This window comes from Dasypus novemcinctus, chromosome 1, assembly GCF_030445035.2.
Source record: "Dasypus novemcinctus isolate mDasNov1 chromosome 1, mDasNov1.1.hap2, whole genome shotgun sequence".
NCBI lineage: Eukaryota > Metazoa > Chordata > Mammalia > Cingulata > Dasypodidae > Dasypus > Dasypus novemcinctus.
Window position 1 is genome coordinate 123589245 of NC_080673.1, and position 19334 is coordinate 123608578.

Here is a 19334-nt window from a genome sequence, read left to right on the forward strand (position 1 = left end):
TTTGGTTTAGGTTGACTAGCTCATCTTTTATCGTGTCTCTTTGGCCCACTGTTCTTTTACTGGTTCATACATCTACTTTTTTTTTGGTCCTGAGGTAATATACCTTTCTTCCCTTTGTCCTGCCTTCAACCATTAGCTTCAGGTCAAAATTAGTTTCGTTGCATACTTTGGACTTGTATGTAATAGCACTCTCTATTTTACTGGATGAAAGTCACTTCTGTGAGCTTCCATGAAGGTAATGCTAATCTCCATTAATTGTATTAGCGTGATCCTTAGACTGCGACATAGGGCAAGCAAGACTCGAGAGAAATGTTAAATATTAATCAGATGCCATGTAAATATTTATAAGAGTTTTGGTACTGCTGAAAAGAATTCAGAATGGAATGAGGCAGTAAATAGATTCATTGGATATCAATCAACCTGAGCTGGGGAAGCAAACTAAAGTCAGACTAGAAAATTAGGTGATACGAAATTTGAATCCAGGGCACTTAACAAGTTCACCCCCAGTTGGAAAGAATGATCTTGAAATCCTCAGAGGTTTAACCTTGAGTTAGCAATTGCACAAGGAGTTAAATTATAAAGAAACTGCCCTGTGTGTTTGTACCTCCTCATCCTGTAGCCCAACACAAGTTGATGGTCATATTTACTGTCAAGAAATTCAGTTCAGGAGCAAATTTAAAATTATACTGCATTTGCCTTCAGGAGAATTCCTGATAGGAGGAATAAAGCTCAAGAAAATCTCTGTCCTACCACTGGCTGGTTACAAAATCAAGAAACATAAATGCCAGGGAATAAATCCCAGAGATAATATTGTAAAATATTAAAATATACAGGGTAAACAAAGAAATAGGAAAAGATGGCCCATCCAAAAAGAGGAAAAAATCAGAAAACAACAATGAAGAAATCCAGAATGATGGGCATACCAAAGACTTCTCAAAAACTGATATTAAAAATGTTCAACGAAATACAGAGAAAGAAGCAAAGAATGTCAGGAAAACAATGAATGAGTGATATGAAACTCTGAATAAAGAAACAGAAATTTTAAAAGGGAACCAAACAAAACTACTAAAGTTGAAGACCGCAATAATTGAAATGAAAAATTCCCAGGAGGGTTTCAACAGCAGAATGAAACTGGCAGAAGAAAGAATCAGTTAACTTGAAGAAAAGACAATTGAAATGAGTCATGCTGAGGACCATAAAGAACAAAGAATTATAAAAAATAAAAGTGGCTTAAGGCATCTGAGGCACCAACAAGCACATCAAAAACAAAACAAAACAAAACAAAACAAAACAAAACAAAATATATTATGGAAATCCCAGAAGGAGAAGAAAGAAAGGGGCAGAAAGAATATTCAAAGAAATAATAACAGAGAACTTTCAACACTTGGCAAAAATGTGAATATGCAGATCCAGGAAGCCTAGTGAACACAAAACTGAATAAACTTCAAGAAAAATATACCCTATCATATATTGACCACATTACTGAATGCAAAGAACAAAGATAGAGTTCTGAAAGCTGCAACAGAAAAGTAATGTGATACATACAAGGGTCCCAATTAGTTTGAGTGCCAATTTCTCATCAGAAACCATGGAGACAAGGAAGCAGTGGGTTGAAATAAACAAGAATTTTTATATCTGGTGAGACTTTCTTTCAAATGTTCAGGAGAGATTGAGACATTCTCAGATTAAAATAGGGGGCAGAGTTCATTACCACTAGACCTACCTCACAAGCAATGATAAAGGGAATTTATCAGTCGGAAGAAAAAGACACTAGACAACTATTCAATGCAACATAAAGAAATAAAGACCTGTGGTAAAGGTAACCATTTAGGTAATTATAAATGGTACAGCAGTTTGATATTGTCTATGAATTCAAAAAATAGATATTGAATTACCTTTATAAACTGGTCTGTCTCTCCAGGCACACTAGATTATATTGGATTCAGAGGTTTCACTTTTACTTGATTAAATAATGATTAAGGCTTTGATTGGGCCACATCAGTAGGACATTGCATCCCCAACCCCTTGGTGGATGGAACTCACAGAGAAAATGACATGGCAGAAGAGTTTGTTGGAGTTTCATGCTGGAGCTGGGGAAGTAAGGACAGAGGAGCAGAGAGGAGGCTCAATTAGACACGGCAGAGGCCTGGGAAGAGAGACCAACCATTTGCCTGATAGTCTACAGCTGGTTTTGTGGAGAAACAGAGCAGCTGAGCCTGTAGAGAAATGAGCCTCTAGAAGGGAGGAAACCAGGAAACCAAACCCTTGCAGCCATCTTGTTCCAACATGTGGTGACAGACTTTTGTGAGGGAAGTAACTTATGCTTTATGGCCTGGTAACTGTGAGCTTCTACACCAAATAAATAAATATCCACTATAAAAACCAGCTTATTTCTGGTATTTTTCATCAGCACCCCTTTGGCTGACTAATACAAATACCATTATTATTGTATTATTTTGTTTGGTATGTACCTCCACTTCTTGCTTCTTGCAGGTACTAAAATCAAATGCATAGAAAGTAATGATACATCTAGGTTTTTGGTCATAAAACATACAAAGATATAAGTGGTAACAAGTACAAAAAAGGATAGGGGTTGGAGAGGTATAGGGATAGTGTATGTATATACTATTGAATTTGTTAGTGTCAAACTAAATATTGTTATATATTTAGAATTTTAAATTATAACATCACTGTAACCAGAAAGTAAATATATGAAAAAATATATCCAGATAGAAAAGAGAAGGCACTCAATATGGTATAATACAAAAAATCAAATAAATATAGAGGCAGTAATAGAATATTTGAGGGACAAAATGTTATGAATTATAGAGGCTAAGTTGGTTCACTGAAAATATCAATAAAATTGACAAACCTCTAGGTAGACAAACAAAAAAGAGAGAATACAAATAACAAAAATCAGAAATGAAAAGGAGGTAATTACTACAACCCCATTGAAATAAAAACTATAAAAGGATACTATGCACAACTGTATACCATTAAATTAGGTCATCTAAATGAAATGCTCAAATTCTTAGATACACACAAACAACCTACACTAACTGAAGAAGAAATAGAAGATATCAACAAACCCATAACTAGTAAAGAGGCTGAAACAGTACTTGAAAACTTCCCAAACAGAGAAATCCAGGACCAGGCTTCACAGGGGAATTTTATCAAACATTCCAGGAAGACTTAACTCCAATTTTGTTCAAACTCTTCAAAAAAAAATTGAAGATGCAGTCACATTCCCTAAATTTATCTATGTGGCCAATCTTCCCTCATATCCAAGCCAGATAAAGATACCACAAGAAAAGAAAGTTACAGACCAATATTTTTTATGATAGAGGCAAATCTCAACACAATCTTAGCAAACCTAATCCAACAGCGCAGTAAAAGAATATCTACCACAATGAAGTGGGATTTATTCCAGGCATGCAATTGTGTTTCAACACAAGAAAATCAATGTAATAACCCAATTAAAGAGTAAAGGGAACAAGAAAACCACATATGATCATCTCAATTTATGCTGAAAAGCCATGTGACAATATCCAGCACCCCTTCTTCACAAAAAACACTTAGAATTCTAGGAATAGAAGAAAACATGATAAAGGACCCATGTGAATAGTCCACAGCTAGCATCATATATAATGGAGAAAGACTGAAAAGATTCTCTCTGAGATCAAGAATGAGATAAGGATGCCCACTGTCACCACTGCCATTAAATATTGTACTGAAGGGTCGAGCCAAAGCAATTAGGCAAGAAAAAGAAATAAAAAGACATGCATATTGGAAAGAAAGATGTAAAACTTGCCCTATTTGCAGACGACATGATATATACAGAAAATCCTGAAATAGGCACAACAAAGATCTTAGACTGAATAAATGAATTCAGCAAAGTGGCATGCTACAAAATCAACACCCCAAAAATCCATAGTGTTTCTATTCACAAGTAATGAACAATTAGAAGAAGAATTTTTTTAAAAATTACTTTACAATAGCAATTAAAAGAATGCAACATCTAGAAATAATTATAACCAAGGATATAATAGACTTCTACAAAGAAAACTATAAAACATTGCTAAAAGAAATCAAAGATGACATAAATAAATGGAAAAACATTGTGTTCATGGATTGGAAGACTAACATTGTTAAGATGTCAATCCAACCATACCAATTTATAGAATCAGTGCAATCCCAATCAAAATTCCAACAACCTTCTTTGCAAAAATGGAGAAGCAGATCATGAAATTTATATGGAAAGGTAAGTGGTCCCACATAGCCCAAGCATCTTGAACAAGAAAAATGAAGTTGGAAGACTCCCATTTCATGATCTTAAAACTTACTACTAAGCCTCAGTAATTAAAATTAAAACAGCATGGTACTTACACAAAGATAGGCAAATAGACCAGTGGAATTGAATTAAGAGTTCAGAAATATGTCCTTCCCTTTATGGCCAATAGATTTTGACAAGGGGCAAAGACCACTCATTTAGGAAAGAATATTCTTTTCAAGAAATGGTGCTGGGAAAATGATCTCCATTTGTAGAAAAAGGAGAACTTTACCTCACATCTCATACAAAATTTAACTCAAAATGCATTATAAACCTAAATACAAGAGCCAGAACTACCAAAATTCTAGACAAAAATGTAGGGAAGAATATTCAGGACTTTGTTTTAAGCAATGCTTTCTTAGACTTTACACCCAAATCACAAGTAAGAAAAGAAAATATGGATAAATGAGACCTAATCAAAATTAAAAATTTTTCATCAAAGTACATTATTGTGAAAATACAATAACTCAGAATAATGTGCATTTTGTTCTCATTTCTTGCTTGTCTCCTACAGTCTGGGACCAGTTCCTCTGTATTTCCTTCACTTTCATGATCTTAACACTTGAAGATTAGGGGCTAACTTTGTGTAATATCCCTAGATTTGAGTTAGTCTAAAGTTTTCTCATGATTAGACTCAGGTTCTGCAGGCTTGGCAGGTTAATCACAAAAGTGATGTTGTATTGCATATTATTGGGTGGGATACAATTTATTTACCTTATTACTGATGATATTCTCTTTGATCACTTGATTAAAGTGGTGCCTGAAGGGCTTTTCAATTTTTCTTGCTATAATTAATAAGTCTTTTGTGGGGCGATACGATGTGACTATCCTGTTTCTCATCAAAATTTCAATTTATTCATTTATGTGTGTCTGTACAGACTCATAGCCGCATATTTTATTTCTGCTACTTTCATTATTTATTTTGACACCCAAATGGTCCCATATTTGTCCAGTGGGACCCCTCAAGCTGGGATCTATATCCTTTTGAATGAACCTTACCATTCTTTTAGAATTTCTTCACTTTCTGGTGCAAAATGATGTTTCAGATTTTTATACTTGCCCTGTGACAGGCCTGGAATCTGCTATTTCTCCAAGGAGCCCCCATTCCTTTTGAGAGAAACTGGTATTTATAAATTAACACCTAAGTGCTAGGTGTGCTCATTGCTGTCAGGGTATTGCTGTTCCTAGGCCCTCTTAGTGGACAGAGAGGGGGAATATGGGTACATATACACATTAATATTTATATTTATTTCTGTATCAAATTATATATATGTGTGTATATATATAAAACTATAGTTCAGATTGATGCAACCAATTCCAATTGAACACCACTTCACTTATGTCACTTGGGATCTGACACCTCACATCAGGCTTCCACATCCTGACGAGCATACCCTCCTCACCTCATTCCATCTTGGACACCCTGCTCTGGGGTCTGCAACTCCCGCGGTCCACACTGAAAAGACATTTACCTTGCTAATTAGGCCCCACCTAATTACTTTAGCACTGGATTATTTAGAAAGGGAAGAGAAGGGAGTGGTAAGGGAAAGAAGAGCCAAATACTAATGCTAAATACCAAATAGCTTCTGAATAATCTCTTTTCTGCTCAAAAGGGACACATTTGGAAAACTTGTTATTTTTTCTTATGAAGCCTTTTAGATTAATTTTTGTGTCAGCTTCACTGTTATGGAGTTCATATTGTCCAGGCACGTGAACATATCAAATAGTTTCATTCATTTTTGTGACAATTTGAAGTTTTTTGTGGATCCTAGAAAAGATCATGTTCTTGAAGGTAATTCATTCTTGTGGGTGAGTGACCCTTTGATTGTGTTGGACTCAGTTGGGAGGTCTTTGATTGGATTGCTTCAGTGAGGCATCACCCAGGGTGGATCTTAGTCTCTTGCTGGAGTACTTTATAAATGGATGACTGAAAGCAGCAGACACACAGAAAAAAGAGGCAGACACAGAGAAACCCCCAAGAGGTTGAGAGAGAGGTCTGGAGGAGAGGGGGGAGATGAGCTGATTATCCACAACCGAGCTCAGGGAGAAGTCTTCTGGAGAAGAAGGGAGAAATTGGCAGAACTGCCATTGTGTCTTGCCACGTGGCAGGAGTCCAAGATCACCAGCAGCAGACTTTCAGTGAGATAGCATCTCTGATGATGCCTTGATTTGAACATTTTCGCTGCTTAAGAACTATAAGCTTTTAACCTAATAGATTCCCATTATAAAAGCCAACCCACTTCCAGTACATTGCTCCCAGCAGCTTTTAGCAAACTAAAACAATATTATACATCATCTTATGGGATATTTCAGAATTTATTTAATCTTTTAGTACTATTGAAAACCTTCCTTGTATTTATATTTCATCTTGGCTCTCCTCCAATTTGGTGTCCTATACCAGTGTTTAATGATTTTAAGTTTAAATCTTTAGGATTTAAAGTCAGGAGATGATGTATTCCTTTAGGTTCTTGGCTATGTTATATAAAAGAATCTTAGAATATGCCAGTTTAGTTAGACAAGAAGCTTATTGAGAAATGGGAGAAAGCAGAATTATTCACCTAAACCTGTAGATGTGGGCTCCTCTAGGCAGAGAGAGCATTTTGGTTTACGGTGTTAACTTTATTAAGCCATTATTTACTCCTCCTCTCCCTAACATTGAAGGAAGGGCCTCAGCTGTTTGCTGTTCTGATTGGTTATCTCACCTGTTAGTTCTCAGGGTCCAATGGTGAGGCCTTTTGAGGGTATCTAGGGCATCCCCCTGACCCTGAACTGGATTCTCATTCCAAATGGGATTCTCATGGCCAGGGTCTCATGGGATCTTCCCGGTTTTATTCTTGGCAGTTGTCTCTTCCTCAGGGGGTTACCAGGTGGGGTTTCATGGCCACGTGTCTCACGGCCATGTTTTCTACCAGTTCTCAGACTCATCTTCTCTTTTCCTAAGCTAACCTACCTCATTTGGTCCACTGGATTTGGTGAGATTAGTACCTGGAATATATTTTTTTGATATATATTTTATTTTTATTTATTTATTTTTCCCTACCCCTTTCTTGTTTGCACTTTCTGTGTCTGTTCATTTTCTTTATTTCTTTTGGAGGCACTGGGACCTCTGATGTAGCAGGGAGGTGCATAATCGCTTAAGCCACCTCTGTTCCCTGCTTTGTTGTGTCTCTCATTATGTTTTTCTTATTGTGTCTCTTGTTGAATCATCTTGTTGCATCAGCTTGCTGTGCCTGCCTGTTGCACCAGCTCACTGTCTTCTTTAGGAGGAACCGGGAACAGAAGCAGAGACCTTGCATGTGGTAGGTAGGAGCCCAATCACCTGCGCTACAGCTGCTTCCCAGGATCTGGAATATTTTTGTTTCAGAAAATCTGATCTATGTAATGTATCACTAATTATTGTATCTTTGAAGAAACAAAATAATTTATTCCACAAATTATTGCAATCAGCTTCAGTGTTCAGGAAAGAAAAGGAAACTGTTAAATCAGATTAAAGAAGCTATCAGTACAATAAAAAGACAGTTGAGATAATGATTTTCTTTCTAATTTATTTACTTACTTTTACTCTTGTAATTTGCCTTCCTGATAAAAGGCTCATTTATTATTCTAATTTGCTTCTTGCTACAGGATTCATTTAAATTTAGCAAACGGCATTATCTACCATGCTGATCATGTTGACAGTTAGGTCTTTCTTCTGGGAACATGGTCAAAAATCACAGCTTGCATGTAGAGTTTGGTGTGAATAGGCATTCTAGTTGAATTGTCACCTGGTGGAACCTAAAATAAATAAATTACATTGCTAATCAAACAATTACATGCAAATAATTGAAAAGAAATGTTTTTTGTTTTTTTTTTTTTTGGTAGCAAACAGAAATAAAAAGGCTGTGGCCATTGAGACATTAAAAAGTTTTCCCCTAGATTTCTTTTATTTAGGAGCAGTGATGAGTCTGATTGGGAGATTTGTGGCCCTTAGTTGTTACTTCACTGAATATATATGCAATCAAAGCAGACCCCAGGCTCTTGCTTATCCACACACTGCTTAACCCCACTGGTCACTAACCATGCAGAATTTTCAGGGAAGGGCTTTGAAAATATATGTAATTACAGGGATAATAAGTGAAAAAGAATTTTATCTTTACTTCAAATTTGTCATATAAAATGTGTCACAAATTTGAATTGGGTTAAATTAGTGGAAGTATGTTCTGCTTATGGTAGCTTTTAAGAAAAGCTTTTTGTCAGTTTAAAAACTATCTGATCCACTTTTTTGTTCAGTTTTAATCTTTGAAAAAGGATTTGGTCATCTTACCTTTATTCAGCATAGTCTATCATGATTATAGGTTCCTAAGGAGCTCTAATGGGAACCACACTTACTAATAAGATATGGTTAACGAGCGAAGAGGAAAGTTTGGATGGGGCTAATTCTCAAATGGTGGGGGATGGGGGTGGGGATACTGATAGAGTTAGAAAACACCTATATAGGAAAATATTTGTCATTGTACATATTTGATATACAAAAGAATGTTACTTGTTCCCTTTTTTGTTGTGGTAAGAGATAATAAGAAACTTAAAGCTAGGAAGGGAAATAAGCTTTGGTATTGAATTTTTTCCCATGATACGTAATTTCTAACATAATTAAGAAAGGAAGAATTATTTTGGACCCATATTTCTTTAAACAGAGTCAGGAATAGAAGGCAGGCACCCAGTGACTAAAATGGGCAAACCCAAAAAAGTGGGTGTCCTGTCTGCCTATCCATCCAATTTATTTCTGCCTTTCATTGTGTTTAAGTTACTTTACAACTGTTTAGGTTTTAGAAAGCTTATAATAATGCAAAATAGTCTCCTCTTTAGAGATGCAAATGAGTTATGCACAGCAGATGACAATTAATTATTGTCCTGCATAGGGACCTCTTTTGCATATATTTGCAAATTCATTTCACTATTCCTTATTTCCTGTCGATGTTCTGCTCTTTAAATTCTCCTTTGAATTCATTGTAGCAACTTACTGGTTCCCTTTATAATTAATGAACTAAATAAAATCTTTGACATGTTCATTTTATATCTGCATAAGAGTCATAATTACATCTTTCTTAGAAAAATTACCTTGTAAACATTTTGGAGTTTCCACTGTGATGCCCAACGGACTCATCTGACAACTAAGTACTCTGCATTGATGGAACATGTATCTGATGGGCAGTTTAAATGCAGCATCTTTTCTTTGTTCCCAGATGTGACCCCCATGTAGCAAAACTTTAACTTTGATGATTCTGTTTATTTATTTTCGTTTTTACCATTTTTATTTATTTGTTACTTTGGTGGCAGCAATGATTAGGAATTTTTGGTTTTAGGGTCTATTTGGTGATCTTTATAAATGGTATAATGTATTATTGAGATTTATTTGCTGTTGGGTTAGACTACAGATTGTCTGGCTTGTTAGTATTTTTCTTTGCTTCTTTGACTATTATTCATCTATTTACAGTTCAAATAAAGAATTATGTGCTAACTAGGAAGAACAGCTCTTTTATATATGGACTATGAATTTTTTGTGTGCTTCTATATTTGCTTTTTTTTTTTTTAAAGATTTATTTTTATTTATTTCCCCCTGCCCCTCATTGTTTGCTCTCTGTGTCTGTTCATTGTGTGCTCCTCTTCTTTTAAGGAGGCACCTGGAACCAAACCTGGGTCCTCCCATATGGGAGGGAGGCACCCATGGCTTGATCCACCTCCACTGCCTTGTGTTTACTTTTGACTTGTAGCTAATGTTGAAATCTGAAGCTACAAGCTCTTTCTGTGTCTCTGTGTTTCTATGTCTGTGATACTTTCCTATCCTTGGGGAGTACTAATAAATTAGATTAAAAAGTTTTAAATTAAAGAAACTCTTCTGATTGGCCTATTGAGATAAATAAGTTCTTATATAAATAAAATATTAATAAAATGCAAGTACATGAGGAAATTTAAGTTATACTACTTTAAAGTTATTCTTACGGAAACATTCCAGAAGATGTAACTCCAATTCTGTGCAAACTCTTCCAAAATATTGAAGAGGGAGGAGTACTCCCTAATTCATTCTCCTAACATTCCTCCCCTTCCCTGGCCTGTTAACCTGTACTATCTGTACCCATGAATTTGCATATTCTAGCTGTTTCATATAAGTAGAATTATACAGTTGATCACTTTGTTTCTTTGTGTCTGACCTCTTCCACCCAATATATCGTCAAGATTCAACATGTATCAGTATATATAAGAACTCTATTCTTTTTCATGGCTGAATAATATTCCATTGTGTGTATCTTCCACAATTTATTCATCCATTCGTTTATTGATGGGCACTTGGATTGGTTCCACCTTTTGGTGATTGTAAATAATGCTGCTATGAACACTGGTGTACAAATATCTGTTCAAGTCCCTGCTTTTAATTCTTTTGGGTATATTCCTAGAAGTGGGATTGGTGGGTCATATGGTAGATCTATGTTTAAATTTTTGAGGAAGAGTGCCAGGCATTTTAAACATATTTTCTCATTTTATCTTCTCAACAACATTTTGTAAACAGAAGTATTATTTCCCCCATTTTACAGATAAAAAAATAGAGGTGTAGAGGTGCTCAACGGTGTTAACTAATTTGCCTGAATTACAAAGCTGAAAAGATCCATTTCACTCCATCGCATTGTACATATTGCCCAAATGCATTAGCCAGGGTTCTCTAAGGAAACAGAACTGATAGGAGATATTTGTAAACGAGATTTTAATAAGAATTGTCTCTCACAACTGTGGAGATACATGAATCCATATTTCATAGGGCAGGCCACAAATTGAACTCCAATGAAGGTTTTCTATGAATTTCTCAGAAGAAGCCAGAGAGCTGATGTAGGGATGAAAATTCTCCCTCCTGACTGCTGAAATTATCACTTCCTCTTTTAAAGCCTTCAACAGATTGGATGACACTTCTCTCATTGCTGAAGGCAATCACCTCAGTTAATTGTAGATGAAATCAGCCATAGATGCATTCAGCTTACTAATGATCTAAGTCCACGAAATGTCTTTACTGTAACATCAGGTCAGTACTTAATTAACCAAACAACTGGACAACAAAACCTAGCCAGGATGACACATGAACTTAGCCACCATATCATCTAAAAAGCCTTTCCTTGCCTAAGCCCTCATAGCTATTTCTTACCCTGCTACAACTTGATTTATAGTTCTTCTATCCTCTTTCATTTGCTCTCAGGTATTTTGGGGATGTCTTAGGTCTACAATTCTAAAGATGGGCTTACCAAAGGACTTAGGAAGGTTTTTGAGTATCCTAAAATATTATTATACAACTCTGTATATGTGGGCGTGTATTTATTTGTTTATTGGGTTTTTTTTTTTTGGAGTAAGTCCATAACACCCACCAGATTTTAAAAATTGTGTTTTCCCCCAAAAGGCTAATAATCTTTCTGTTAGAGCAGCCTCCTATGCTTGTGTCATAGTCTTTTGGGCTACCAACTTTAGGTTGCCATTTTTTTCTTGTTCTTTTTACACTTATTTACCTATTTGATGCAATATACCTAGCTAAGGCCACCAATGTTTATGTTGACAAAACCCCGGCCAGTAATAACTGCTTGGAAGTTGTCAACTGGGATTTTTCTGTTTTGCTTGTGAACTTGGTCACTGTTCTGGCTATTGTATTCCATGTTCTAAGATATTTCAACATCCCTCACCCTGCTTTGGGATTTCCATGCCTAAGAATTTGTAAGCATCGGCTGTGGTGGTGTGGTCGAGGAGTCATAGGGGTTGCCTACTTATTCAATTGCTGAGGTCCAGAAGAAATCATACTCTCCCTTTCAATTAGAAAAAAACTCTTAATTGTGGACTTGCACCTGCAGTCACTATGTGCCTGACTCATATGTTTTCTGGTAGCTGCTATTTTACATTAGCTATCAGGTCTTTGAGACCATCGAAGAAATGATTACTTTGTTCTTAAGCAATCACATCTTTGTCCATGAAACTAATCTCCTGCAGTTTTTCCATATTCCTTGTTCTGATTTATGGCAGTAAGTTTTGCAAAAAAATGAGCTTGAATTGGGGTTAAAGCTCTTTTCCTCAAATTTCTGCCTCCCAATTCCCTAGGACATGGTGGCCTCCCTTAACTTTGGCATAATGTTTGATTAGGCTGCCCTTTTAATTAGAAATTTAAAACAGTAAATTTTCTTTGTCATGCATGTTTTATTGGAATGCATACTTGCCTTTCCATTGCAGATATCCAACTTGGATGGTTGAGGGTTATAATTTATAATCTCTGATTACTAAACATCAGTATGCTTATAATAACTCAAAATTATGTGGTTTTTTTTCCTTCTGCACACCTTTCCTGTGCTCCATTTTGTGTAAAAGGTCAAGTATTGGACATTTAACAACACTGTCCTTATCTCTAGAGGTTATTCTATAAAACTGCATGTAAAATTAAAATAAGTTTTCCAGGTCAAAAGGAGGGCATTGCATTTAAGTTTTAGGACTTTTAATTCATAAAAGCCAAGCTCTGTAATGTAATTTTTAATGTATTCCTTAAGGCCATTGATTTTAGCAGCAGTTAGTTGAGTAAATACTTAATTTATAAGTGGTGGACTTTCAATGTAAGTATACCAGATGATTGCCTAGGGAAGAAAATGTTTAAAAGCTGCTTAGAATATGAGTGTTTCAGGTCTGTAATCAACTGAATGTTCAGTAATTTGGGCAGCAAAGCCAGAAAGTTGGCAAGGCCTCAGATAAACTTAATAACTGTGACCGTGCCATAGTTAAAGCAAAAGCCCTCCAAGGAAAACTCGGGAGCCAAAAAAAGTGGTGTTGGTGATTCAGTAAGTGTTCCATGCCCCAGTGGGCCAGTATTAATTCAGTTTTGCAGTGGAGTTTGAGGGATCATCATTGCAGACTTTGAAGAAATGTTAGCCTTGCATAAGGTTATTCTGTTCGGTATGTTCTTTTAAAATAAATGGCAAAATAAAATATACCTGGATCTTATAAAAGGACAGATGGTAAAATTAAGGACCTTCACTGGGAGTGAGGTGCTGTAAGAACTTAAATTTGAACCACCTGTCCAGAGGATGTGGGAATGCTAAGGAGCTCCATTTTGAGAACAATTTTGTACCTGTGACAGGTGGGATTTTAAGGTCAGGTTGATAAAAGAAATTAAGAGCATTCAGTGATCCCAGAAGGTGGCATTAAGGAGGTAATTAACATGTTTCCTATTGAATGGTAGCTAATGCTTGAGTGGGGGTTGCTTGAGAGGAATGGAATGGAGAGGAGCTGTAGAAATATTTTCCTTGAAATTAAAAACAATAAAAAGCAAAGCAAAGCTAAAGCAAAAACAGATACATTCATTGGTAGGATTTATTTCAAATTTTAAACCTTTTCCACCTAGATATTCTTGCTTATTGGAAAATAAAGTCGAATTGGACATTTTTGGTTTTAGTATCTGTATAATATATAACAATGACTACACAGTTGTAAAAAATAATAATAGAAGAATTACTATCTCAGTCACTTACGGATATAATACCATTGCCCTGGACAATAAGGATCAGTACTCCAAAGTTTAGCAAAGATCCCAGAGGGTTTTTTCACCTACGGAGGAAAAAAGGCACTAAAGCTAAATTAATTTCAACTACAAATAGCTTAGGCTCTAGTTTCTAGTGCCTAAATCCTAAAATATTTAAAAATTAACCTTGAAAGTTTCCAGGATTATTTTTGGCTCCATTACTCATTTCTTCAGTAAATATTAATATTCAGCTTATTCTTTCTAGAGCTGTTTATTGAGTAGTATCTACCATGTAAAGCACCTAAGGTACAATGGCAAACACGACTAGAAAAGGTATCTGATTTACATTTCTCAGTTTATGCTTTACGTAGTTTCATTTGAGCCTCTGGACAAACATCTCACTAAATGATTCTTGATGTGGCCATGATAACAAGAAGGGGTACTGCCACCCCTACACAAGGATAATCCAAGCAAGTGAGAAAAAAATGGCAACAATTTATCAGAGGAAGCATCTTCCGTGGCTGTATTTCTGTGGAGGTTATCCAGAAATCTTTGGAATATGCTCTGTACTTCCTAGTCTGCTTGATAGCCCAATGGATTTATTTCAACTAAATTAAGACTGTTGAAATAAAACATTTTTTAAATGAATGAAGTTATATTATTTTATGCACGTAAAGTGTAGCAACAGCTAATAAAACATTACAATGTAAAGCAGTGGATATCAAATCCAGCTGATCTTTAGAATCACCTGGGATAGAGTTTTAAAAATACAGACTCTCAGACCTCACCAAGGACTGATTCAGTTTGAATCTCTAGGGGTGGAGCCAAGTAGTCTTGTGATTGGCTAGTATGAGAAGCAGAGAAAGAAGAAATGCTTTACTGAGCTGATACGAACGGCTCCTAATTAAGTCCTGGTATGCTGGATGTTGATAAAGTGCTTTTGTGAAAACATCTAGCACTCCAAGGTAGCTCATTTATTTGAACAATTGTAATATTTCAAAAAAAGGAGTCTGAATTAGAAGGCTCCTATTGTATAGTCAGGAGTAATTGTATATAAAGAGAAAAGAAATGCGTCCTACTAAATGAACGCCCATCCTGCATTGCACATGCCTTCCAAGATCTGAGACACTTAGACTGGATCCAGAAATGTTTATTCTATAATGGTGTCTTTTGTTCTATCAATTTTCTACATTTGATAGAACGTACACATGGCCAAGATTTTTTACCTCTTTTTTTTAGTTTGCTTGCTTTGCCATCAGCCATTTATAAAGCAACTATATTGACAATGGGTTCTACCAGACATTAAACAAAGTAACAAAATGGAGACTCTATCCTACAAAATGTCATATTTTTTCATGCAATTCATTTTCTTTTGCATTCTAGGGGAGTGCCAATGAGGTTTCACCAACAGAAGAATAATAATCACCTCCTTTCAAAACGGCTTATACATTTCAAACTTAGAAATTTCAATTATATGCCATGAAATAAATGGAACAGATTTTCACTGAACTGTGTGGAATTTCAAACCTCATTAGATTTGGCTTCCACAGCTGGAGTCCAACTTTTGTCACAAAATTTCTTCTCTGACACTATTCTCCTTCCTATACCTTGAGTCTCAACCATAATTTGCATATCAGAATCTTCTGGGTTTTTTTTTTAAAGTATAGATACTCAGGCTTTCCCCCTAGCTCCATTAAATCAGGATATCATATATTCCAAAGCTTCCAGGTGATTCTGAGGAACAACTCTCTAGCCAAAAGGAATGTCCCTCTGTTCCCTAGGTGTGGGAAGCTGCCTCTGGCACTGGTGTTGTATTGGCAATCTTGTTGCTAAGCGCTATTTTTAGATACTAACCCGGGTAAGTTTCCATTTCCCCACCCTCTTTGTAGCAATTAAGTTTCTATCCTCATGCCACTCAGACGGTTGTTTTGAAACGTCTGGGAAAAGACTTAGTGAAGTGGACCAATCAGATCTGTGGCGCGAAACCTCATTCATCCCTGGCTATAAATACCCCTGATTGACCCTCGATAAACGAGACTTGATCAGAATCCTGTCTCGTCTCCATTCTTTGTGTCTCTTGTCCCTTTCATTCCCATTCCCTCCCTCAGGTCTTGGTTCAACTGATCCGCGGGTCGGGTCACCTAGGCAGCGAAAGCCCTTGTGTATGTGATGTTCCTTCCTTCTGCTCCTCTCTCCATGTACATATCATACTCATCCTTCAGATACAGTTCAGATTATGTCCCCTCCATTCAGTTGTCTTTGAATCCCTTAAGTCCAAAATATATTCTAGTGCCTCTGAATTCTCATAAATCTTTTTGTGTCTCTCAGGTCACTTTCCAGCTTGTCATTTCTGTGCGTATTTTATTTCCCCACTCAGCAAACAATTAGCTTGTAAGGTCCTTTTAGGACAAGAAAACCACCTTTCTGATTCCCATTTTGTATTTCACAGTGACCAGCAGGTGCCAAGTAAACATGAAATGAGGAAGAGGGGGATGGAAGAATGGAAGCCAGTTACAGACATCCCTTCCAGCTCAAGCTGTCTTTCTCTCTCTCTCTCTGTATTTTGAAGGCTGGAATGAGTGAGATCTCTTAAGCACTCTTTCTAAATCAATAGGCATTCGTTTTCTTTCTTTTTCTTTACCTAAATGATGATGTAGTTGCAATATTAATAGTATCAACTCTAATTTGCTAACAACCTAACAGCAGTAGAACCCTTAGTTTTGGTGCTCTTTATTCTTCACCTAGATTCTCGTTATGCTCTTATTCTCTCCAGTTTTTCCTTCCCTAGTCTATCCTCCTCAGCACCTCTACTTTAAACTTCTTAAAACATAACTTTCATATTGTTGTTTCCCTCCACAAGAGCCTTGGATATTTCTCCATTTCCTATCAAGTCCAGTCCAAGATCATCATCAATCCTGCATTCAAGGCTTTTCATGATCTTTCCAGGCTTAATTCCCACTCCACTCCTTCTCCAAGCTAATGCATCAGCCAAATGGAAATGTTTAACTTTTCCCTTGCCTGCTCCAGATTCATGAACCTTACCTTTGCTAATAGAGATCCTTCCAGTATTACCTACATCTCCCTCTCTATGAATTCATTTCTTAATCACCCTTCAAGTTCCAGCTAAAATATGACCTCCTCCATTAGAGCAAACATTATCCTTGACTCTATCTCCTCCCCATTCCCTCCCCACTGGCTCCTACACCCAAATGAAAAGTAATCTCTTCTTCTGTTGAATTCTCAAAACATTTCTCTTTTGCCACATATCACTTTCTGCCTTATATAGCAGTTACTCTTTTTTATACGACTGATTTCCCTAAAAATGCTGCAAACACTTTAAAAGCAAGGCTTGAAGTCTTACTTATCTTTACATCCTCAATGGTGTCTCATAATAGTTGAGCTTAAATTCCATCATTAGATTCTACTGATAATTAACTATATGACTCTGAGCAAGTTATTTACCCTGCTTGAATAATTTTTCCCTAAGTCAAAAACATGTTCTAATTTAATAGTCTTAATTGAGCTTGTTTAAATTACATGTGTCTGGGACTGCACAAGCAGACTTGAAAGCACAGACCAAAATAAAGATTTCAGAGAAAAGATGTCTAAAAATATGGCCACACTACCCGCTTCAATGAAAAATTCCTGCAGTTTTTCTGACTTTGAATTAATATAGAGCAGGAAAGCTGTACCCATTTTTGCTATCATTGCTACAAGTATTGGTGGTACAATCCACTCCTCAAATTCTTGATTATTTTAGCTGTGTTAGTCAGGGTTCTCTAGGGAAACAGAATCAACAAGAGATATCTGTCAGTAGTATGCAGTTTTATAAGAGTCTTTCATGTGACTGTGGCGATGCACAAGTCCAGCCAGAGGCTCCAGTGAAAGGTTCTTGATGAGTTCTGGGAGACTTTGGCTGTCAAAGTCGAGCTGGGAAATTCTCACTCAATGCTGGAATCACTTTCCATTTTAAGGCATTCAACTGATTGGATAAAGTGTCACTCATTGCTGATGACAATCTCCCTGATTGATGTAATTGTAATCAGGTATCTATGATTTACCACTGCAGTAAAGTCAATGGTGACAAAAGTCCTTAAATGCCCTTGTATTAGAGTTAGGCCAGTGCTTACTTGACCAAACAACCGGGCACAAATACCTGGCTGAGTTAACACAATAGCCTAACCATCACAGTAGCATAATTTTTGTGTGTGTTTGGAGGGAACTACTTATACAATTATTTATTCAGAGACTATTTATTGAGAACCTATTAACCAAGGAGGCTTTTTGCCAGCCAGTGGGCTCTCACAGGCTTTGTCATTTAGTGAATGTAAGGGGGGAAGGGAGAAAAACCGGTGTTGCTAAAGAAGAATACTTCCTATTTTAACTATTCTATTCAATCTCTCTTTCTTACCATCCATATGTTAGGGTAAGACTCAATGCAAACTCTCCCATAGCTAATGTTTCTTCAAAGTAAGAAAAAAACACCATTTTCCCCTATTTCTCCAGATAATTTAGGGGAGTGCACAGCGCTTCCACTCAACCCTTCTAAAGATAATACACTGGAAACATTTTGGTGGGTGTGAATCATTCAGACAAGCATTCTTCACTCAAAAATAGAAACTTGCCTTATTTGTTCCAGATGTCATACAGCTGCAGGGAAGTTAAAGCCAGTGGTCCTGTTTTCAATGCAACCGAACTCTAATTGCATTTGGAATTTCTTACCCAATGAACTCATATTACTTATTATGAGACCTGCAGTTTTCTTTTTTTTTCCCACTGATACCATACACAAACAACTATATTTCGTGGGAACCATATCCAGAATTTATGAGTCTACATCTGTGTTGTACAAAGGAAACACATCCTGTTTATCAATGTCTCCACCTTTCATTTATCTTGACATCTTTAATTGTACGCATAAAAGATTTCAAAGAGAGTGTTTGAAGAGAAAAGGAGAGTTGAGTTGTATTATTCTTACAATATCTTAAAACACCTTAAATAACCAGTTGTAAGATGGTAGTCAGAAGGAATTGCAAAAATATTGAGTATAAAAACATCTTATTATTGCATATTTGTAGTTTTGAAAGTTAGTTTCTCATTTTCTTGAATGTCTGTAAGAGTCATTATGTTAGCTGTGTAAAACATAAAAGGATGGACAACCAATAAGATGGTGGGAGAGTAAGTTGCTCCTAGAGCCAGCTTTTGCTACAGGGCAGCTAGTAATCACCCAGAGCTATTTAAAGCACCTGTTTGGTGACTCCAGGAGACCAGAAGAGTGTCCTGCAACATCCTTGAAAGAATGGAAGGAGGAGAATGCCCATTTGCAGAGAAGATTCATAAGCAAAGCCCTCCATGCCGCAGTGATCAATGCCCATCCTCCACTGGAGGCACAAGCCTCCACAGGAGCTATTCTGTGGCTGGGATTGGAAGCTCCATTTCCCAAAAATGTCAGGGAAAGAGATGTTTGGGCATCAAATTCAGCTACTGATTAGTAAA

The 19334-nt window shown here is 36.5% G+C and overlaps 1 protein-coding gene across 1 annotated transcript in view; it reads right to left on the reverse strand.

The window, feature by feature from the left end:
- Positions 1-7900: 7900 nt before the first annotated feature.
- Positions 7901-19334, reverse strand: part of CFAP299 (cilia and flagella associated protein 299) — a 785488-nt gene continuing 774054 nt past the window's right edge. The window contains exon 6 of the mRNA XM_058296521.2: positions 7901-8104. Within this exon, the coding sequence (XP_058152504.1) occupies positions 8009-8104 (96 nt within the window). The 3' untranslated portion in view covers positions 7901-8008. The remainder of the gene's footprint in view (positions 8105-19334) is intronic.